The following is a 23652-nucleotide window of genomic DNA, read 5'->3' on the forward strand; positions in this document are numbered from 1 at the left end:
TGGACTGCTGGGATGGTCCGGAGGGAATGCCAGTAATCTACCACGGCCATACTCTCACTTCCAAAATCAAATTTAACGACGTTCTGACCACAATCAAGGAACACGCGTTTGTGACTTCAGAGTAAGTGGCTCTTTCTTTGTTATTTTTGATAATCTGCATCCAGTCTTCCTTCATTTTAAACTGGAGCAGACACATTATTGGGCTCGAAGTTGCGGGTGATGGCTCTGTGGCAGCAGCACTACCCTCTGCACTTCAGCACAGACTTAACGAGGGGATGGAATAGCCTACGTCACACAACTTTAACCACTGCATTTTGTTGTTATCGCTGCTGCAGATGCCTGTGTAAAAGTCATCATTTATATGCCTTTTCACATCAACCAAACAAGCGATCTCCTTCAGTAGATCTGTCAGTAGCGTTTTTAAACTCGCAGGCTCAGGCTCTCCCTGCAGTTTAGTTTAGTTTAGTTTAGTAGTCGGAAACAGGCCCTTCAGCCCACCGAGTCCACGCTGACCAGTGATCACCTGTACACTAGCACTATTCTACACACCAGGAACAATTTACAATTGTACAGAAGTACAGCACGGTGGCGCAGTGGTAGAGTTGCTGCCGTATAGCGCCAGACACCCGGGTTCGATCCTGGCGACGGGTGTTGTCTGTACGGATTATTTTGTCTCCCCATAACCTGCGTGGGTTTACTCCAGGTGCTCCGGTTTCCTCCCACACTGCAAAGACGTACAGGTTTGTAGGTTGATTTGACTTCAGTGGAATAAAAAGGTCAATTGTCCCCAATGTGTAGGATACTGCTAGTGTATGGGGATCGCTAGTTGACATGGACTCAGTGGGCTGAAGGGCCTGTTCCAGCGCTGTATTTCTAAACGCACTAAACTAAACCAGAGCAACTGGAGGAAACCCATGTGGAGAATATGCGAACTCCACACAGACAGCATCCGTGGTCAGAATTGAACTGGGCTCTCTGGTGCTGTGAGGCAGCGGCTCGACCGGCTGCACCACTGTGCAAGATGAAGCAATGTTCAGAGTGACCTGAAGTGGCTCCTTCCTCTATCACCTGATCTGAAGCTTGCATGCCCCAACTCTGAGAACCTTAGGTAGACACAAAATGCTGGAGTAACTCAGCGGGCCAGGCAGCATCTCTGGAGAGAAGGAATAGGTGATGTTTTGGGTCGAGGGCCTTCTTATCCATGCTTTGGACATCCCTCCTCAGGTACCCTGTGATCCTGTCCATCGAAGACCACTGCAGCATTGTTCAACAGCGGAACATGGCTAACGCTTTCAAGAAGGTTTTTGGAGACATGTTACTGACCAAACCGGTCGACATCACTGCAGATGAACTCCCATCACCCAATCAATTGAAGAGAAAATTCCTGATTAAGGTTAGTCGATGGTATTGAGTCTTTGCCCTTTGACCTCTTCAGAGGCCACCAAGGAGATTTGCTAAAATGGCGGAAAGAATGAAATGGTTCATTATTATCACGTGTTCCAAGGTACAGTAAAATTATATTTTTGCATACAGATCAGTAGGATTATTGCCATACATAAATACAATCCCAGATTGAGTACAGAATGTATATCGACAGGCAACACCTCTGGGAAAAAGGAATAGGCAATGTTTCGGGTCAGGACCCTTCTTCAGACCGAGGGAGACCCTAACTCCCAGTCTGAAGAAGGGTCTCGACCCGAAACATCGCCTATTCTGTTTCTCCAGAGGTGTTGACTGACCCGCTGAGTTGCTCCAGAACTTTGTGTTTATCTCTGGTATAAACCAGCATCTGCATTTCCTTGTGGTAATTTAGAGGCATAGAGTCATGTAGTGTGGAAGCAGGCCCTTCAGCCAAACCTGTCTGTGCAGACCAAGATGCCCCATCTACAGCAGTCCCATTGCCTGTGTTTGACCCACGCCTGTGCAGGGGCTGGAGAGAGAGCACCATTTTAGGGTCAGGACCCTTCTTCAGATTCAGACGTGACAGCAACATTTAAGAGGCGTTTAAAAGGACAACTGCTCCAGACCTTATCACCACCTTGGTCCATTCACATCAAAGAGCTGAACTCTAGAAGAGTGATGGGAGTGACTGCCCTTTAAATTAATCCCAGTCGGCTGCGGGAGGCGACTGACACGTCTGAATCTGAAGAAGGGTCCTGACCCTAAAATGGTGCTCTCTCTCCCACCCCCGGGGCATGAAGGCGGAAGGCGGGCCGGGCGAGGAGAGGGCCGGCTCACGGGACAATCCGCACGGGGGTGACGGATGCAACGGCCTCTATGGCCGGCTTCAATGGGGACTGTGAAATGGCGCAAAAACATGGCGACTCTTCCATATAAACAGTGGGCTGTTTCTACACATTCTGAACTCAATCTGGGATTGTTGTTACGTATGACAATGATCTTACTGTACTGCATGCAAAAAAACAAATTTCACTGTACCTTTGTATACGTGGTGATAAAGTTCATAAGCTCATGAGTTGTAGGAGCAGTATTCAGCCATTTGGCCCAACAGGTCTACTCTGCCATTTAAACATGGCTGATCTATCCTTCCCTCTCAGTCCCATTTTCCTGCCTTCTCCCCACAACCCCTGACACCTGTACTGATCTATTGGAAGGAATTGATCTATCTATCACGAATAAATTAAGTAAGAAACTAATCTATCGATCTCCACCTTAAAAATATCCATTGACTTGGCCTCCACAGCCTTCTGTGGCAAAGAATGCCACAGACTCACCACCCTCTGGCTAAAGAAACTCCTCTTCATCTCCATTCTAAAGGTACAGCCTTTTATACTAAGGCTGTGCCCTCTGGTCCTAGACTCTCCCACTAGTGGAAACATCCTCTCCACATCCACTCTATTCAGGCCTTTCGCTATTCAGTGAGTTTCAATGAGGTCCCCCCTCATCCTTCTAAACTCCAGCGAGTGCAGGCCCAGTGCCGTCAAACGCTCCTCACCCACTCATTCCTGGGATCATTCTCACAAATCTCTGGACCCTCGCCAATGCCAGCACATCTTTCCTCAGATATGGGGCCCAAAACTGCGCACAATACTCCAAATGCAGTCTGGCCGGTGGTGCCTTACAAAGCCTCAGCATTACATCCCTGTTTTTGTATTCTAGCCCTGTCGAAATAAATGCATTCGCCTTCCTTACTACCGATTCGACTTGCAAATGAACATTTTGGGGAATCGTGCACCAGCACTGCCAAGTCGCTTTGCACCCCCTGAACCAATGAACTGGAGATAAAGTCAATGGAAGGGAGTTGGTTTGGGTGACGGTCTGAGTTTAGAGCTTGTACGTAAGGTCGATCGATGTCCTGTGGTCATTGAGTGTGGGGACTCGGTCTGTTCATGGCTTCTGTCACCCTCTACCTTGCAGCACAAGAAGCTGGCCGAGGGCAGTGCCTACGAGGAGGTCTCAACCTCTGCGTACTCTGAGAACGACATCAGCAACTCGATAAAGAACGGGATCTTGTACCTGGAGGATCCCATCAATCACGTGAGTGTCACCCAAAGCCTGTCCCTCCAGCATCCCAATTCCTTTATCAACTAAAGGTGGACACAAAATGCTGGAGTAACTCAGCGGGTCAGGCAGCGTCTCAGGAGAGAAGGAATGGGTGACGTTTCGGGTCGAGACCCTTCTTCAGGCTGAAGACTGAAGAATAAAGAAGGGTCTCGATCCGAAACGTCACCCATTCCTTCTCTCCTGAGATGCTGCCTGACCCGCTGAGTTACTCCAGCATTTTGTGTCTACCTTCGATTTAAACCAGCATCTGCAGTTTTTTTTCCTTTGTTAACTATTTCAATTGCAGATCCTCGTCCAGAACAGAGAACTGTGCAGCACAGGAACAGGCCCTTCGGCCCACAATAACTGTGCTGAACACGATGCTAAGATAACCTGATTTCATCTGCCTGCACGTGATCCCTATCCCTCCATTGCCTGTCTAGAAGCCTCCTAAACGTCACCACCGTACCTGCCTCCTCCACCATCACCCCTGGCTGCATGTTCCAGACACCCACCACCCTCCGTATTAAAGAAACTGACCCGTACGTCTCTCACCTTGAAGCTACTGCCTCCTGTCTTTGATATTTCCACTCTGGGGAAAATGGTTCTGACTGTTTATCCCATTTATGCCTCTCATAAGTTTTATATACTTCTATCACGTGAAAAAACAGAGTGTTCCTGCCATCTCGGCTGGCAAAGGCATCGTAATGGTTCAGTTAATTTTCCCATTCACCCCCCTCCCCATCTTTCTGAACGTGGACAGCTTGCTTCACTCATTAACAAGCCTTGTATCACTCAAGCCTGATCATGGACACTTGCCTGCTTCCACCAGCTACAGGTCCACCTTAGATTTTCCGGCACCCTTGGTACCAGAGACTTTTTGGACTGTCATATGTTGAAAGACTGGAGCGACTAGCCTTGTTTACACTGGAATTTAGAAGGATGAGAGGGGATCTTATCGAAACGTATAAGATTATTAAGGGGTTGGACACGTTAGAGGCAGGAAACATGTTCCCAATGTTGGGGGAGTCCAGAACCAGGGGCCACAGTTTAAGAATATGGGGTAGGCCATTTAGAACGGAGTTGAGGGAAAACTTTTTCAGTCAGAGAGTTGTAAATCTGTGGAATTCTCTGCCTCAGAAGGATTCTCTGAATGCATTCAAGAGAGAGCTAGATAGAGCTCTTAAGGATAGCGGAGTCAGGGGGTATGGGGAGAAGGCAGGAACAGGGTACTGATTGAGAATGATCAGCCATGATTACATTGAATGGCGATGCTGGCTCGAAGGGCCGAATGGCCTCCTCCTGCACCTATTGTCTATTGGATTATCTGTTTCACTGGAGCAACAGGGGTCACGTCCTCTGAGAAGAGTTGAACGGTACCGGAACGTTCCGCCTAGGCCATCGGGTGGCCGAGATACCGGCCCGCAAAGTCGGCCCCCGGAAGTCGGCTAAGGGGGCGGATCTGCCTGCTCTGGCTGGGCCGGAGTTCCAGAGCCCCGGCCGCAGGGGGCAAATTCGACCCGACGATCGGAGGTCCAGCTGTGGAAGTCTCAATGAGGTCGAGATCGGCCGTCTCACCCGGCCTAGGCCCCACATTTTTGGGGGGACGTCCGGGGGGAGCGTGGTTTCAAACGCGCTCATGTAATTTTGTCCAGATTATCGGAGGTGCCGGGCCACCAGTTGCCGGTAAATTGGTGGTGGACCCCCCTGTATATTCTTGGTTAGTAACCTTCAGACGTTCAGTCTCCCTTTCCTGCGTTTGTTCATTCAGTAACTGTTGCTGGAAATTAAAGCACTCGCACCTTGGTTATTATTGTTTAATAACCTGCCTTTTTGCACAGGAGTGGAATCCACATTTCTTTGTCCTCACGAGCAACAAGATTTATTATTCGGAAGAGACTTCGGTAAACCAGGCCAACGAGGATGAGGAGGAACAGAGAGAGGTGAGTCTCATGTAACCCACTCTTGGTTGTGGATCTACTGCCGGCAGCCACTCTTTGCAGAGCCCGAAGGGACAAGCACCATGTAGTCAGAATAGAGGTGGATTGACACCAAAATAGACACTACGTGGGCCAGGTAGCATGTCTGGAAAACATGGTTAGGTGGTGTTTGGGTTGGAGCCCTTCTTCAGAGGGGGGGGGGGGGGATATCGGGAAGCAAGAAAACAAGACAGGCCAAAACAAGGCCGGCAACAGATTATACTGCGATAAAGTTGCCGCCTTACAGCGGCAGAGACCCGGGTTCCATCCTGACCACAGGTGCTGTCTGTGCGGAGTTTGTATGTTCTTCCCATCACCGCGTGGGTTTTCTCTGGGTGCTCCAGTTTCCTCCCACACCCCAAAGAAGTGCGGGTTTGTAGGATAATTGGCCTCTGTAAATTGTGTAGGATACGAGCGCAGCATAACATAGACCAAGTGTACGGGTGATCGATGGTTGTCGTGGACTCGGTGGGCCAGTAGAACCTCGGTGGGCCAGTTGCATGCTGTGTCTAAACTCTAAATCCACAGGGAAGGCATGTAAACTCCACACAGGCAGCACCCGTGGTCAGGATTGAAGCCGGATATCTGGCGCTGTGAGGCAGCAACTCTACCGGCCTCGCCACTGTGCCGCTCCATGTAATTATGTAATAGTTTTAAAGCATAAAGTATTTTATATCTTCATCTTCCACCTGGATCTGTTGTCTGCAGGCCAGATGCTAAAAATACGAATTATTAGGCAATGAGTACCTAAAAATATATACGGGTATGCCCTGTCAAGTTATTGATGTACCTCTTTCTAAAAATAAAGTTGCTAAAAATAAGAATTATTATGCAACGAGTGCTTAAAAATATACCTGTGATGTAGTGCCTCTTCCCAAATTCCAATACCTTTGTTTTATTTCTCTTAGTTTAGTTTCGGTTATTATTGTCACGAATACCGAGATACCTCCTTTTCCAGTTGTACCACCCCATTCATATTTTCATCACCTGGTTTGCACTGTAGCAGTGAGGAAGGGGATGGGTAGGGGTGGGGAGAGGATGAATGGGCACAGTTTAGATAAGTTCATGTCCATAAGTCATTGGAGCAGAATTAGGCGTTCAGACCATCAAATCTACTCCGCCATTCAATAATGGCTGATCTATCTTTCCCTCTCATCCCCATTCTCCTGCCTTCTCCCCATAACTCCTGACACCCTTACCAATCAAGTATCTGTCAAACCTTAAAAATACCCAGTGAAGGTCTCAACTGCCTTCTGTGGCAATGAATTCCATAGATTCACCACCCTCTTGCTAAAGAAATTCTGCGTCCTTTCTAAAGCTACGTCCTTTTATTCTGAGGCTGTGCCCTCTGGTCCTAGACTCTCCCACCAGTGGAAACATCCTCTCCTCATTCACTCTATCCAGGCTTTTCACTATTCTAGTTTCATTGAGATTCCCCCCCCCCATATCCTTCTCAACTCCAGCGAGTACAGGCCCAGTCCATCAAATGCCCACTTGGTATGTTTAGATTATTGTCATGTGTACCGAGGTAGAATGAAAAGCTTTTTAGTTGCTTGTTATCCAGTCAGCGGAAGGTTTATACATGTTTATAATCGAGCCGTCCAGTGTGCAGATACAGGATGAAGGGAATAAAGAGAGGTTTGACTCGCACTGCGTATGACCAGTTTAGGGTGACATAGTGGTGCCTTACAGCGCTAGATACCCGCATTCTATCCTGACTACAGGTGCTCTCTGTATGGAGTTTGTACGTTCTCCCCATGACATGCGGGGTTTTCTTCGGGTGCTCCGGTTTCCTCCCACACTCCAAAGATCTACAGGTTTGCAGGCTAATTGGCGTGGTAAAATTGTACATTGTCCCCAGTGTGCGTAGGATAGTGTTGGTGTGCGGGGATTACTGGTGCGGACTTGGTGGGCCGAAAGGCCTGTTTCCATCCTGTATCTCTAAACTAAACTGAACTTATGAGCCCCACAATTTTAATGCCTAACATCTTTACAGCCCAGTGTCGGCACCGACCTCCATGTGGCGGAGAAGTGGTTCCACGGGAAGCTCGGCGCAGGGCGTGATGGTCGGCAGATCGCAGAGAGGCTTCTCACCGAGTACTGCATTGAAACGGGAGCGCCCAACGGCTCCTTCCTCGTGCGTGAGAGTGAGACGTTCGTCGGTGACTACACGCTCTCGTTTTGGTAAGTCAAGACAAAATGGCCGCCTGGGACCTGTGAGTGTGGTAATGGAAGTAGAGCGTAGGGAGGGACCACCAGAGAAACACAAGGAATGGCGGGTGCTGGATTGCAAAAAAGGACACAAAGTGCTGGAGTAACGCAGCGGGTTAGGCGGCATGTCTAAAGAACATGGGCGGCATAGTGGCGCAGGGGTAGAGTTGCTGCTTTACAGCGCCAAACACCCGGATTTGCACATTCATCCTGTGACCATTTTCTCCGCTTGCCTCCCAAGCTCCAAAGATGCACGGGTTTGTAGGTTAATTGACTTCTGTAAAATTGTCCCTAGGGTGTAACTAGATGTATAGTTTAGAGATGCAGCATGGGAAATGGTCCTTCTGCCCACCGAGTCCACGCCGACCATCGATCACCCGATCACACCAGTTCTCTGTTATCCCACTTTCTCATCCACTCCCCGCGCAGTAGAGGCAGTTTACAGAGGCCAAATACCCTACAAACCCGTGGTAATGTTGCTGCCTTACAGCGTCAGAGACCTGGGTTTATAACTGGAATCTGCTCTGTAGAGGTCCGTTATCGCGAGGGTTTACTATATATGGAAAGGCAAAAGGAGAGGAGTTGTACAACGACAACCTGCTAAATTGGATGGTAAAATGATCATCAGTTCAGTTCACGTGTTCCGAGGTGCAGTGAAAAGCTTTTGTTGCGTGCTAACCAACCAGCAGAAAGACAGACAATTCATGATTACAATCGAGCCATTGACAGTGTACAAATACATAAGGGAACAACATTTAGTGCAAGGTAAAGCCAGTGAAGTCCGATCAAAGAGAGTCTGAGGGTCCCTGATGAGGTAGATAGTAGTTCAGGACTGCTCTCTGGTTGCGATAGGACGATTCAGTTGGCTCAGAGATCGTGTGGTGAGTGCGAAGATGAAGGAAGAGTGAACACGTTGCTCATGTTGAAGATGTTTGAAAAGCAGAAGATGAAATCTGAAGAATAATGCTGAAATTATTCAGCAGAGCGAGCAAATAGGATCGGTCCAGTAATTTCTCTTAGACCGTGACGTTTATTGCACTGTGAGTGTCACCCTTTCTTCCTCCGAAAGTGGAACAAACTCCTGTCTTCTGTTCCCGCTCCTCTCAGGCGCTTTGGGAAGGTGCAGCATTGCCGGATCCATTCCCGGCAGGAAGCAGGCAGCCCCAAGTTCTACCTGACGGACAACCTGGTGTTCGACAGCCTGTACGCCTTGATCTCGCACTACCAGAAGCAGCCGCTCCGCTGCAACGAGTTTGAAATGCGTCTCACCGAGCCCGTACCCCAGACCAACGCCCACGAGAGCAAAGAGTAAGTACGGTCATGGTCAGCCGAGCAACCTCAAGTAGTGTCACAAACCTTGCAGGATGAAGGTTGCAGGCAACAAAGTCCAGTGTAGTCTAGTCTGGTCATGCTTGATCCCAGTGCGCGGCACGGTGGCGCAGCGGTAGAGTTGCTGCCTTACAGCGAATGCAGCGCCGGAGACACAGGTTCGATCCTGACTATGGGTGCTGTACTGTACGGAGTTTGTACGTTCTCCCCGTGACCTGCGTGGGTTTTCTCCGAGATCTTCGGTTTCCTCCCACACTCCAAAGACGTACAGGTTTGTAGGTTAATTGGCTGGGCAAATGTTTAAAAAAATTGTCCCTAGTGGGTGTAGGATTGTGTTAATGTGCGGGGATCGCTGGGCGGCGTGGACCCGGTGGGCCGAAGGGCCTGTTTCTGCGCTGTATCTCTAAATCTAAATACATTGCTGTTTAGTTTTCATTTCATTTCATTTTAGTTTAAGATTCGTTTGAGTTTAGTTTCTGTTTAGTTTAGGTTTAGTTTCTGTTTAGTTTTTGTTTAATTTCTGTTTAGTTTTTAATTTAGCTTTTAGTTTAGCTTAGTATTGTCAAGTGTACCGAGGTACATGGAAAGGTTTTTTGGCTGTGTGCTATCCAGTCAGCGGAAAGACTACATGATGACAATCAAGCTGTCCACCGTGTACAGATACCGGATAACGTTTAGCGCAAGATAAAGTCCAATAACGTCGGATTAAAGATAGCTTGAGGGTCTCCAATGAGGTAGGTGGGAGGTCAGGACCGCTCTCTAGTTGTTGATAGATTGATAACAGCGGCATGGAACTAGAAGTGTGCGTTATTACAGTATTAGAGTACAGTATATATAGTATCTTCCCAATGATCAAGATGCCTGGTATCTATCCCATTGACTTGGTTCTCCAGTCCTCCAAGGGAACTGGGAAGGAGCCTTGCTGGGGAGTGTTATCTGTGCTTCAGATTGCACTGTGAGCACTGCTACCCATTGCATTGTGGAGTCATCATTGAGGTGGCACACCAGTTGATTTTCTCACTTTGAGGTGGTTTCAGGAGGCTTCTTGAAAATCAGATGCAGATGGGACAAGCTTTAACAAAGGTGTGGTTCGAGGGAGAACTGGTTTGGGAGGGAAGAACGTTTTGGAAAATTGTAAGGAAAGAGCTGGGGAACAGGGCATAGGATAGGATAGGTCTCTTGGGCCAAATGGCCACCTCCCTTGGAGTATTGCCTCTGCTGAAGTGCCTCAGTGGGTCAGACTACCAGGCAACGCCAGCTGTGCACATCTGGAAACAGGTACGAGAGAGGGGACCAAAAATGGAGACACAAGAGACTGCAGATGCTGCTTTACCAAGAAAAAGCTCAAAGTGCTGGAGTAACGCAGCGGTTCAGGCAGCATCTCTGGAAACCATGACTAGGTGGCATTTTGGGTCGGGATCCTTCTTCAGACTGATTGTAATGAGGGGGAGAAAGCTGGACAAGAGGTAGGGGCAGGACAAAGTCTCGCAAGTGATAGGTGGATACTGGTAAGTGGGGGTTGATGGGCAGATATTAGGACCAGGGAGATAAGTAATTTCATTTATACAGCAATGGTTTGTGATCTGAAAAGCACTGCCTGAAATGGCAGTGATAACAGATTGCATGAATAGCAAAGTTTCAGAGGGACATGGGCCAATCACAGGAAAATGGGAATAGGTTAGATGGGGCATCTTGGTTGGTATGAACAAGTTGGGCCGAAGGGCCTGTTTTCAAGCTGTATGACTCAATGACTATAATAATAATATCTTGCAAAAGAGAACCGGGTAAATAATTTAAGATGTAGGAAGGAACTGCAGATGCTGGTTTACATCGAAGATTCAATATTTTAAGGTGATAGAAACATTCGTGGGGTAACGAGTGAGGAGCGAATGGAATAATGAGTTCCAAAATGGTTCCGGAAGCTTCCACTGGCAACTTTTTTCTTCTTGAACTAGTGTTTGGTTAAACTGTGGAGAGCTCTCTATCAATGCCAGCGTTTCATTGTGAAGCCAACGGTGTCACATTTCAAATCCACCGTTCCAGGGAACGGGAAACAGGAGGAGAATGTTTGACATCATCAAGCTGTGACAGAAGGCTGCAAAGGACCCCGCCCCATTAAACCAAAGCTGTCTGTGGGTGCCTGGAAATGAGTAATTTAACACTTTATTCTCTTTAAACGACGAGGTGTGCTTGAGTAGAATACAATAGAAACAAAGCAATGCCTTGATGTGAAATAAAAAGACGCTGGAAATATCTACGTGTGGCAGGCACAAAATTAATATATCAGGAGGATGGCCAAAGTCATAGAGTTGCACAGCACGGAAACATTTCTATGCTGTGCAATGATGACTATACCGAACACCATGCCTATCTATTCTAATTCCATTTGACTGCATTAATTCCATATCCCTTCATCCCCTGCCTCATTCAAGCAGCTTTCCAGATGCCACTTACTGTTGGCTTACAGTGGCAACGCGTCCCAGATACCGACCACTCTTAATGTGAAAAATGTAGTGTTCTCTTTTCCCAAAGGTGGCGCAGTGGTAGAGTTGCTGCCTCACAGCGCCAGAGACCCGGGTTCGATACTGACTACGGGTGCTGTCTGTAACCGTATTCTGCGTGGGTTTTCTCTGGGTGCTCCGGTTTCCTCCCACACTCCAAAGATGTACAGGTTTGTAAGTTAACAATAGACAATAGGTGCAGGAGGAGGCCATTCGGCCCTTCGAGCCAGCACCGCCATTCAATGTGATCATGGCTGATCATTCTCAATCAGTACCCCGTTCCTGCCTTCTCCCCATATCCCCTGACTCCGCTATCCTTAAGAGCTCTATCTAGCTCTCTCTTGAATGCATTCAGAGAATTGGCCTCCACTGCCTTCTGAGGCAGAGAATTCCACAGATTTACAACTCTCTGACTGAAAAAGTTTTTCCTCATCTCAGTTCTAAATGGCCTACCCCTCAACAAATTGTAAATTGTCCCTATGTGTGTTGGATAGTGCTAATGTCCGGGATGATCACTGGTCAGTGCAAACACAGTGGGCCTAAGGGCCTTTTTCCGCGCTGTATCTCTAAAGTAACGTTAAAAAGTTTAAGCCTCCTCCCTCTCACCTCAAACCTACCCCCTGCAGTTTTAGGCAGCAATGTATCGGATAAAAGGGTCATCATCTGAAATGGGAACTTGTCCAGCCTCTTTCTTCCAATAGCTCTAGCACTTGCTTTTGCCTTAGTGTTGGGTGTTGGATTGGAGTCTTGTGGCATGCTCTGAGTTTGACAGGGGTCTTTTAGTTATAGGCGTAAGCCGCCTCTTCAGGTTTTGTAATGTGTTGTCTGTTGACCCTCTGTTACCCAGATGGTACCACGCCAACCTCTCGCGGGCACAAGCGGAACACATGCTGATGAGGGTACCGCGGGACGGTGCCTTCCTGGTTCGGAAAAGAAACGAACCAAACTCCTACGCCATCTCATTCCGGTAAGTGAGTGAGTGAATGAATGAATGAATGAATAAATGAATGAATGAAAGAAACTTTATTATCGCATGTCTCAGTGAAATTCTTGTTTTGCATACCCCATACAAAGTATGAAAAGAGTCGCCCGGTATGGGACGCCAACAGAGTTACAATTTCGTCCCAGTGGCCCCTCGTTGTTCTCGGCAGTCCCTCCATGCCAGGTCCCTCTTGGCTGCTTCTTCCATGAAGATGAACACAATTATCTGCCATTTTGTTATTTCCCATTATACATTCTCTTGTCTCTGTCAGTTACAGGGCCGTATTTTCCCTTGCTAATAGTTTCTACCTCACTTACTTATAAGAGCTAGTGCTTTTATGGCCAGTGGGCCCTTGCGTGTAATTCCATAATCCGACAGATGGCACTTTTATCAACTCTGATGGCTTGGATTTTGTTCAGAGATTTCTGGAGTGGGATTTGAACCCATAACCATCTGAATTAAGCCTGAATTAACTAACCATAGGCTTACCACTGATTCTCCGGCGCCCTTGGTTCCAAAGCATTTCTGGATGATCCGTTTTGCCTGACCAACAGAGGTAATGGCTGCCGAGAGGCCGAGATATCGGCCTGGGAAGTCGACAATGGGGACAGATCTGCCGGAGTTCCAGAGCCCCCGGCCACAGGGACAAGTTTGACCAATCGATCAGTGCGGAGTCCCGATGAAGTTGAGATCGGCTGCCTCACCCAGCCAAGGCACCACATTTTGGGAGGGGAAAGGGGAGGGGGGGATTTCAAGTGCATGATTGTAAATTTTTCCGGATTCAAGGAGGTACTAGACCACCATTTGCTGGCAAATCAGTGGTGGGCCTGCACCTGTTGTATACACAAGTACGGTGAAGTACAGGTGCATGGAAATCCTGCTTGAAGCAGAATCTCAGCCGGCACGTAGACACAGACAACACTGAAAAACATAAATTATACATGAATTACACAAGACAGTGAAAAGAAAAGGATTGGGGGAAAAATGACAAAGATAAACAAGAAAAATGTGAGGTGTGAATGCAATCTGCTGGGGCCACAGCTGGTGCCTAGTGATTCCTTCCCTGTTTTTACCACACAGAGCAGAAGGGAAGATTAAGCATTGCCGTGTACAGCAGGAAGGCCAAGTCGTTATTCTCGGCAGCTCTGAATTTGACAGCCTGGTTGACTTAGTAAGCTACCACGAGAAAAATCCGTTGTATAGGAAGATGAAACTCCGCTACCCAATAAACGAGGAAGCCTTGGAGAAAATCGGCACGGCGGTAAGTAAGTGTGGGCGGTTGTCTTTTACTGAGGCAACAGTCTCTTCGTTTAGCTCCTCTCTCAGGCACAGTGCACCGTCTCAATTGCAAATCCCCAGCATTCACCCAAAACATCTCTTAAACTTTGGTCAACTGGAGCTCAGAATCCAGGTTGCAGGAGAGGTTAGAGTCATACAGCGTGGAAACAGGCCCTTCAGCCCAGCTAGCCCATATTGACGAACATGTCCCATCTACACTAGTCTACTGCCTGAGCTTGGCCCATGTCCCCCTAAACCTGTCCTATCCATGTATCTGTCCAAATGTTTCTTAAATGTTGCCTCAACTACCTCCTCCGGCAGCACGTTCCATACACCCACCACCTTTTGTGTAAAAATAGTTACCCCTCAGGTTCCCATTAAATCTTTTCGCCCTCACCGTAACCGTCTGACCTCTGGTTCTCGATTTCACTACACTGGGCAAGAGACTCTATGTGTCTACCCGATCTATTCCTCTCATGATTTTGTATACCTATATCAGCCTCCTGCGCTCCAAGCAATAAAGTCCTAGCCTGCTCAACCTCTCTCTATAGCTCAGACCCTCGCGTCCTGGCAACATCTTTCTAAATCATCTCTGTACCCTTTCCAGCTTGACAACGTCTTTCCTATTACATGGTGACCAAAACTGAACACAATACTCTAAATGCGGCCTCACCAATGTATTATACAACTGTGACATGATCTTCCAATTTCTGTAGTCACTACTGCGACTGCTGAGGCCAATGTACCGAAAGCCTTCTTGTCCACCCCATCTAGCTGTGAGGCCACTTTTAAGGAACAATGTACCCTCACTCTTAGATCCCTCTGCCCTACAACACTCCCCAGAGCCGTTACTATTGAATAATCCCGTCATCTGTTGCTGATGATGGCTTGCTAACTCATCGCCATGGCAACAGTGCACCAAGGAAAGAAAGATGTATCCACTTGAGTTGTGGATGAATATCTGGATTTTTTTTTTTAAGATGCTGTCTTATCTGAGAATGATTTTTAGTCATATTTTAGTGGGCATTAGGAAAGATTTCTTAACTGCAGAAATCAGCCTCTGGGTTCCTCGACCATTAGGAGTCGGTGTCTAGCTGTTGTACCCTCTGAAAATTGTCAGTTACGATATATTCTCAGGAATAAGTGTAGATTTATTATTGTCACGTGTACTGAGGTATGGATAAAAGCATTGTTTTGCATGCTATCCAATCAAATCACGATTACTGTACCTAAATACAATTGGGCCACACTTGTACAATGGGAAGAGCACAGGGGAAGATACAGGGCATGTGGGCGGAGCGGTGGCACAGTGGTAGAGTTGCTGCCTTACAGCGCTAGAGACCTGGGATCGATCCTGACTACGGGTGAGGTCTATGCGGAGTTTGTACGTTCTCTCCGTGACCGTGTGGGCTTTCTCCGGGTGCTCTGATTTCCACCCACATTCCAACGACGTACAAATTTGTAGGTTAATTGGCTTCGGTAAAAATGGTAAATTGTCCCTAGTTCTTCAACAGTTCAACAGAGCTTTATTTGTCATTCGGTACCAAGGTACCGAACGAAACTACATAGCAGTCACACAAAAAAAGAACACAAGACACATGACCCCAACACAAACGTCCATCACAGTGACTCCAAACACCCCCTCACTGTGATGGAGGCAACAAAACTTCCACTCTCTTCCCCACGCCCACGGACAGACAGCTCGTCCCCGACCGACCCGCACAGTCCCCGCAAGGGGATGGAAGTCCCCGCGGCCGAGTCGCACCGGGCGCTGAAACGTCTCGCGGCCGAGCCGGGCGATGGAAGGCCCCGCGACCGAGCCTTGCGCAGCTAAGTCCCGCGGCCGAGCCTCACCGGGCGATGTTAAGTCCAGCGGCCGAGCCGCACCAGCGATGAAAAGTCCCGCGGCCAAGCCGCACCAGCGATGTAAAGTCCCGTGGCCGAGCCGCACCGGGCGATGTTAACTCCCGCGGCCGAGCCGCACCAGCGATGAAAAGTCCCGCGGCTGAGCTGCACCGGGCGATGTTAAGCCCCGCGGCCGAGCCGCACCGGGCGATGTTAAGCCCCGCGGCCGAGCCGCTCCGGGCACTGTTAAGTCCAGCGGCCGAGCCGCACCAGCGATGTAAAGTCCCGCGGCCGAGCCGCACCGGGCGATGAAAAGTCCCGCGGCCGAGCCGCACCGGGCACTATTAAGTCCAGCGGCCGAGCCGCACCGGGCGATGTTAGGCCCCGCGGCCGAGCCGCACCCCGCGCCGTGAGGAAGAGACCTAAAAGAGAAAGGTTTCTCCCACCCCCCCCCCCGCCACCCCCCCCACTCACACCACCCACACCACCACCCCCCACACATACACAACCAAAACAAAAAAAAACCATCCCAACACCGACACACAAAAAAAAAAAGGAAAAAAGACGAACAGACTGCTAGCGAGCCGCAGCCGTTAGGCGCCGCCACTTCCGCTTTTTTTGTCTGTCGCATAGTGCCAGTGTGCGGGGATCGCTGGTCGGCACGTACTCGGTGGGCCGAAGGGCCTGTCTCTGCCATGTATCTCTAAACTAAACTAACTACAGAGTGCAGACTATAGTTCTCAGAATCGTAGCACAATAGTTCCAGAGTCAAAGTCCAATGTATATAAAGAGGTAGAGGTGGCACAGCGGTAGAGTTGCTGCCATAAAGCGCCAGAGACCCCGGTTCGATCCTGACTACGGGTGCTGTCTGTACGGAGTTTGTACGTTCTCCCTGTGATGACTCCTCTGGTCAGCTGAAGTGCCTGTTTCCACGCTACATCTCTAAACTAAAAAACTAAACTAAGCAGATGAACCGGGCTGTACCTTAGTGCCTTGGCCAAATCACCAAGTCTGCATTTTATCGCCTATTCTGTGGAGGTGATGGTTAAGACCTACTCTTTGCAGGGAACTCCTTCTGCCTTGTGCAGTGCCCTCTGGGATACAGAAGAGCATCTTGTCCAACCCTCCACGATGGGGAAAGGTGGCAGTGATCACAGGCAGGGTGTCAGGGGTTATGGGGAGAAGGCAGGAGAATGGAGTTGAGAACGAAAGATAGATCAGCCAAAATCGAATGGTGGAGTGGGCTTGATGGGCCGAATGGCCCAATTCTGTTTCTAGAACTTATGAAGTTTGGGCCCCTCTGTTTATGTTTACCTTGTGATGAATCGGAGCAGAGGGTAAATCTGGAAGAGTTAAACCTTTAGAACGGAGATGAGGAGGAATTTCTTTATCTGAGGGTGATGAATCTGTGGAATTCATTGCTTCAGACGGTGATGGAGACCGTCATTGGATGTTATTAAGGCGGAGAATAACAGATTCTTGATCAGTATGAGAGGGAAAACTAGGTCAGCCATGATTGAATGGGCCGAATGGCCTAATTCTGCTCCTATGACTCATTATGTTCTCTTTCCCACAGGAGCCAGATTACGGTGCACTCTACGAAGGACGGCAATCAGGATTTTATGTGGAAGCCAACCAGATGCCAACGTTCAAGGTGAGGATTGACCGGTACATTCGGCCCTCTGCACTCAGCACCCTCACTCAAAGCCTCTTGCCTCCAAGTTGGGATGCATCACAGCACGGTTTGAGAACAGCTCCATCCAAGACCATTAAAGTTACATTTTGTAAGGTGTGGCCGAACTTTAATAGGAACACCTTTACTGAGTAAAGAGCACAGAGGTATTTCAGCGGAAGCTAAAGTAACACAAGTGAGGAATAATCGGGCGAAAATCGGGGGAACAGAGAACTGCAGAAATCTGAAATAAAAGGAGGAAATGTTCGATAAAAATCTCAGCAGGTCGGGCAGCATAAACGTGGGAAGGAAAACAAATGTTTTGGTTGTGGCTCCTTTGGCAGAACTGAGAAGGAAAGAAATGGGTTGGTTTTGGGAGCTGAGATGGTGAGGGAGGGTGATGGATGGATCAAAGGGGTTGGCTTCAATAGAACAAACTAGTGTAGAGGTTAAGGGGCAGTTAGGCTGCTTTACATGTGTGTCGTGCTGCTAATTTGATGAAGTCTAGGTAATGTTTGTGCAGTCTGTCCTACTGGTACTTGGCCAGTTGGCACGGCAACAGGTTATTTTTGGGTTTATTATTGTCATTTGTACCCACGTCTAGTGAAAATCTTTTGCTTGGGTGCTATTCAATCAAATCAGATAATTCTATACGTGAATATAATCGAGCCAAATACAAGTACGAAAGGTAGACCAAAGAGAAAGATATCAGAGTGCAGAATATAGTTCTCAGCATTGTATCATAAGTCGTAGAGAAAAAAGTCCAGTGTCCGTAATGAGGTAGGTTGGAGGATTGGGTTTCAATAGATCTTTTATCACATAGGCACTGCACAGTGAAATTCTTCCACCCATCTCAGCATTGTATCATAAGTCGTAGAGAAAAAAGTCCAGTGTCCGTAATGAGGTAGGTTGGAGGATTGGGTTTCAATGGATCTTTTATCACATAGCACAGTGAAATTCTTCCACCCACCACCATATTTTGGTGTCTTTTACAAAAGATAAAGACTGCACCCTAGGTTATGGAAGGACCGCTCCGAATCCGATCATAGAGGGGAAGAAGCTGTCCCTGAGTCTGGTGCAGAATGCTTTCAAGCTTCTGTATCTTCTGCCCGACAGGAGTGGGGAGAAGGAGGAATGACCGGGGTGGGAAAGGTCACAAAAATGAACTGCAGATGCTGGTTTATACCAAAGGGAGACACAATGTACATCTCTGGAGAAAATGGATAGGTGACGTTTTGGGTTGGGAACCTTCTTCAGACTGATTTTAAGAGGAAGGAACTGGAAGCAAGAAAAGACCAGGCCGATTCAGGGTCGGAAACAGATGACATGGGGCGGCACAGTGGTGCAACTGTAGAGTTGCTGCCTCACAGTGCCAGAGACCCAGGTTCGATTCTGTCTATGGGTGCTGTCTGTAGAGAGTTTGCATGTTCTCACTGTGACCATGTCGGTTTTCTCTGGGTGTTTTCCAGTTTCCTTCCATACTCCAAAGACATACAGGTTTGTAGGTTCATTGGCGTCAGTAAAAAAATTGGGATGGTGCTAATGTGCGGGGTGATAGCTGGTCAGCATGGACTCGGTGGGCTGAAGGGCCTGTTTTTTGCCGTGTATTTCTAAAGTCTAAAGACATCAGGGAGGGGTGGGAAAGGTCCTTGATTATGCTGGCTGCTTTCCCCTGGCAGTGTGAAGTGTCAATGGTGGGGAACCTTGTCTGTGTGCTTAACAGGTTGTGATACAAATAGAATGTGCAAGTTATCTATCAGGGGGAGGGTTTGATGTGATCGGAAGTATATTGACCAATTGAAGATTGACTGGGAGAGTTTGATGTGGAGTTCGAGGTAGCCTCTGATATGGTTTTTATGTTGCAGTGCACCGTGAAGGCAATGTACGATTACAAGGCTCAGCGGGAAGACGAGCTGTCATTCTGCAAGCACGCCATCATCCAGAACGTGGACAAACAGGAAGGGGGATGGTAAGCTCTACGTAGACAGCTCCACTTTGACTGAGGGGATGCCAGGAGTCCAGACCCCTGTTTCATCACCTGGGCACTCTGGGCTTCTCAATGATACTTTACCGTCGCCTGTACCGAGGCACGGTGAAACGCTTTGTGTTACATACAACCCAGTAAAATCATGCAGCCGACCCCCACCTAGGCTGTACACAAGCGTGGCAACATTTATGAGCTGACAAAGTAATGAAATATTCACCGAACGGTTCACCTGCACACTAACACCTCACACCAGGGACAATTTTACACTTATACCAAGCCAATCAACCTACAAACCTGTACGTGTTTGGAGTGTGGGGGGAAACCGAGGATCTCGGAGAAAACCCACGCGGTCACGGGGAGAACGTACAAATTCCGTACAGACGGCGCCCGTAGTCCGGATGGAACCCGGGTCTCTGGCGCTGCAAGCGCTGTGAGGCAGCAACTCTATGCTGTGCCACCCCGTAGAAACGTTGTAAAAAGGAGATGAATAAGAATGGAGGAGAGAAAAAAAGAAAGAAAACTGAAAACGACTATAAGACCAGTTGACCAGCAGAGCAGAGCTGAAGGGTTGAATAGCCCAATCCTACTCTTTTGGTTAATTTGGCACTAGGAATAGCTTGGACCAGGTTTATTATTGAGGCTTCAACAGGAGGTCGGTAGAGGATCTCTAGTTTACTCCCAATACCCAACTCTTGCAACTTAGACAATGAGCTTGTGAACTCCATGAAACTTGTTTTGTATTGACTCCATCAACATCCAGAGAGAAACATGCAAGAGGTATTGTACCTCTGTTCATCCTGAAAATGACCCCCAACCCCCAGCCCACTCAATGCCAATCCGACCTTGTTAGTCCCCTGTCTATCCTTGATCTTGCTATTAGTTGTATTGCAGCACCGTGGCACAGCGGTAAAGTTGCTGCCTTCTAGCACCAGAGGCCTGGGTTCAATCTCAATGGGTGCTGTCTGTATGGAGTTTGTATGTTCTCCCTGTGACCACATTGGTTTCCTCCAGGCGATCTGGTTTCCTCCCACATTGCAAAGAAGTGCAGGTTTGTATGTTGACTGTATGTATGTAAATTGTCCCTGCTGCAGAAGGATAGAACTAGTGTGCAGTGTGATCGCTGGTCGGCACAGACCAGATGGGCTGTATCTCTAGACCACACTAACCTAAAGTCCACAGTAGATCAAAGTTGAAGCAGATGTAGGAAGGAACTGCAGATGCTGGTTTACACCGAAGATAGACACAAAATGCTCTATTTTGTAACTCAACGGGTCAAGCAGCATCTCTGGACAAAAGGAATACGTGACGTCTCGGGTTCGAGACCCATCTTCAGACCAGTTGTTAGTGTTCAAGTGCCCGATTGAAGTCCTGAAGAAGGGTCAGCACCTGAGGTCAGGATCGAACCAACTTCATAAATGATGGGAGCAGAATGAGGCCATTTGGCCCATCAAGTCTACTCCGTCATTCAATCAAGGCCGATCTATCTTTCTCCCCCCCCCCCTAACCCCATTCTCCTGCCTTCTCTCTGTAACCCCTCGTTGGTGGAGTAGTGAGGCAGCAGGTCTACCAGCCGTGCCACCCTGTGGGTGAGGGTAGACCGACTCTCTGGAGGGAAACCCAGTGGATTTAGATGGCAGCTTGTTTATTTTCCAGGTGGAAAGGTGACTATGGAGGGAAGCGGCAGCTTTGGTTCCCCGCTAATTACGTGGAGGAGATGATGAGCGTAAGTACATCGGAGCCAGAGAACCGGGTAAGAGACTTTGAATTGGGGGGGGGGGGGGGTGGTCACACGACTGTGTTAAATGGCAAACGTATTCGCTTTGTAAAGTTTTAAGTTTTAAAGCAACTGTGCCAAAGACATCTTTGTTGAAGTCACATTCAATAGGATAGCGTTGAGAATTGCCTAACTCTCGCTGTGCTTCATTCACTAGCAGCCCATGAGTGAGAACAGCCCTCTCGGGGACCTGCTGAGGGGTGTACTGGATGTACCTTCCTGTCAGATTGGTGAGTGGGAGCCCATCGTTCTCGTTAAGCCTTGCTTGCCTTTAGACTTTAGAGAGACAGCGCGGAAACAGGCCCTTCGACCCACCGAGTCCGTGCTGACCCGCGGTCACCCCGCAGAAGGGTCCCCACCCCAAACGTCACCCATTCTTTATCTCCAGCGATGCTACCAGTCCGCTGAGTTACCCAGAACAAAATGCAAGCCGGCCCAAGCTCTCCCTACACCTCAGGCTCTCACGTCCTGGCAACATCCTCCTAGATCTTCTCCGCGCCCTTTCCAGCGTAACGGCATCTTTCCTATAACGCACCAACGTCTTGTTTGCTTCTCCTGTCTTGCTACAGCTGTCCACCCGGATGGGAAAGGCAGTCGGCAGTACGTTTTCAAAATAAACGTGGGCTCGTTTGCCGGCACAGGTGGAACAATGGACTTGGCTGCTGAATCTCAGGAAGATCTGAATGACTGGGTGACCAAGATCCAGGATGCAGCTCGAAATGCGGGCGCCCGGGTAAGTCCCTGCTCCCACGTAAAGCACCTCCTCGTCATTTTCTTCTAGCCCACCTTTGAGATTGTGACTGCACGTTGGCGCAGAGGTAGAGTCGCTGCCTCACTGCGCCAGAGGCCTGGGTTCGATCCAGACTATGGGTGCTGTCTGTATGAAGTTTGCACGTTCTCCCTGTGCCCACGTGGGTTTCCTCCAGGTGCTCCGGTTTCCCCCCACACTCCAAAGAAGCGTAGGTTTGCAGGTTAATTAGCTTCTGTAAACTGTCCCAAGTGTGTAGCATAGAACTAGTGTACGGGGTGATTGCAGGTCGGGGTGGACTCAGTGGGCCCAAGGGCCTGTTTCTGTGCTGTATCTCTAAACTAAACTACAACGTTCCCTTTGGTAATTGGGAATTTGGTGAGAAGAATCTGAAGTTCAGTGGAGGTTTTTAATGACGTGCAGCATGTTAACTGGTGGTGTCGGAAACATCTCACCAAAGATCCAGAATTGGAGGGCCGTGACCTCCATTTGTCTCACCAGTATTTCTGCATGTGGATACCTCAGGAAGCTTGGTGATCCGATCTAAACTTATCCCATTTGTTTGTAAAAAGGTCCACATCCCTCCCTTCCCAACCTATTTATCTCCTGTCTAAATGCTTCTTACTGTATGTGTTGCTGTGGTATCTATTACTGAAGCAATTTGGCTTAGTTTGGTTTGGTTTGGTATCGTTTTTATTGTCACGTGTACCGAGGTACCGTGAAAAGCTGTTGTCATCCTTGAAATGATCCCAGTAATAGTTTTATTTTCTGTCGCTGAAGCCTAGGAAGAGCTGATATTCCACAAAAGGCCCCTGGGTGTAGTTACTGCAAGAATTGTGGCGCCAATGATACCCGTACCTGGAAAGGTGCCAGCCCGGGCTGGGAGGTGCAGAAGCTGTGTCCCAGCTGGTACGGGCAGCTCACTAACTCCATGTGCCCTGCCCAGATATCCATTGAGTGCAGGCAAACTGAGGGGAAGGCAAGCAAAGAACCAGTGGGCAGCACAGTGGCGCGGCGGTAGAGCTGCCGCCTTACAGCGCCAGAGATCCGGTTTCGATCCGGAGTACAAGTTCTGTGTGTACAGAATTTGTATATTCTCCCTGAGCCCGCCTGAGTTTCCTCCGGGTGCTCCGGTTTCCTCCTATGTTCCAAAGGCATGCAGTGTTGTAGGTTAATTGGCTTTTGTAAATTGGCCCTAGTGTGTAGGATAGAGCTAGCGTCTGGGTGACCATTGGTTGGCATGGACATGTTGGGCCGAAGGGCCTGTTTCTGCGTCGTATCTCTAAACTAAACTAAACCTCTTCAAGTGAGGCCCAGGGTCGGTGGCGGTGGGTCTGAGGAAGGGTCTCGACCCGAAACATCACCCATTCTTTCTGTCCAATGATGCTGCCTGTCCCGCTGAGTGACTCCAGTATTTCGTGTCTCTCTCCGAGTGAGGTCTGGCATGATTAAAGGCTCTGTTCAGTTCTTGTGTCGGAAGATCCCATTGCAATGGCGCTGATGTGAGGTTTTGTTAATCCTTAGAAAGAAGAAGGCAAGATGATGGAGCGCAGGAAGAAGATTGCTCTGGAACTGTCTGACCTGGTTGTGTACTGCAGACCCGTTCCCTTTGATGAAGAGAGTAAGTGACTTTGGATAAACTAACTGGCCTGATGGCTCCGTGTGGCATGACTGCTGGCTGCTGGCCCAGCTGAAGTTCTGGCATTGTCTTCATGTATATTTTGCTGCTGTTTGCTCTCTGACTCTCCCTCTGGGCGGCCGCAGTGGCATAGCTGGTCGAGCCGCTGCCTCGCAACGCCAGAGACCCAGGTTCAATCCTGACCTCGGGCACTGTCTGTGTGG

At 48.7% G+C, this 23652-nt stretch overlaps 1 protein-coding gene across 3 annotated transcripts in view; it reads left to right on the forward strand.

Annotated features, from left to right (window-relative positions):
* plcg1 (phospholipase C, gamma 1) overlaps nt 1-23652 on the forward strand; it is a 107662-nt gene that overhangs the window by 59379 nt on the left and 24631 nt on the right. The window contains exons 13-26 of one of the 3 annotated variants that reach the window (XM_078418747.1): nt 1-121; nt 1225-1393; nt 3379-3498; nt 5346-5447; nt 7480-7667; nt 8802-9002; nt 12372-12491; nt 13587-13767; nt 17206-17283; nt 19167-19270; nt 20942-21038; nt 21220-21292; nt 21632-21795; nt 23335-23431. In XM_078418747.1, the coding sequence (XP_078274873.1) occupies nt 1-121; nt 1225-1393; nt 3379-3498; nt 5346-5447; nt 7480-7667; nt 8802-9002; nt 12372-12491; nt 13587-13767; nt 17206-17283; nt 19167-19270; nt 20942-21038; nt 21220-21292; nt 21632-21795; nt 23335-23431 (1815 nt within the window). The remainder of the gene's footprint in view (nt 122-1224; nt 1394-3378; nt 3499-5345; nt 5448-7479; nt 7668-8801; nt 9003-12371; nt 12492-13586; nt 13768-17205; nt 17284-19166; nt 19271-20941; nt 21039-21219; nt 21293-21631; nt 21796-23334; nt 23432-23652) is intronic. The other 2 variants (XM_078418748.1, XM_078418749.1) reach the window with 2 other exon arrangements.

Source organism: Rhinoraja longicauda, chromosome 22 (genome assembly GCF_053455715.1).
Source record: "Rhinoraja longicauda isolate Sanriku21f chromosome 22, sRhiLon1.1, whole genome shotgun sequence".
In the NCBI taxonomy this organism is placed as follows: Eukaryota; Metazoa; Chordata; class Chondrichthyes; order Rajiformes; family Arhynchobatidae; genus Rhinoraja; species Rhinoraja longicauda.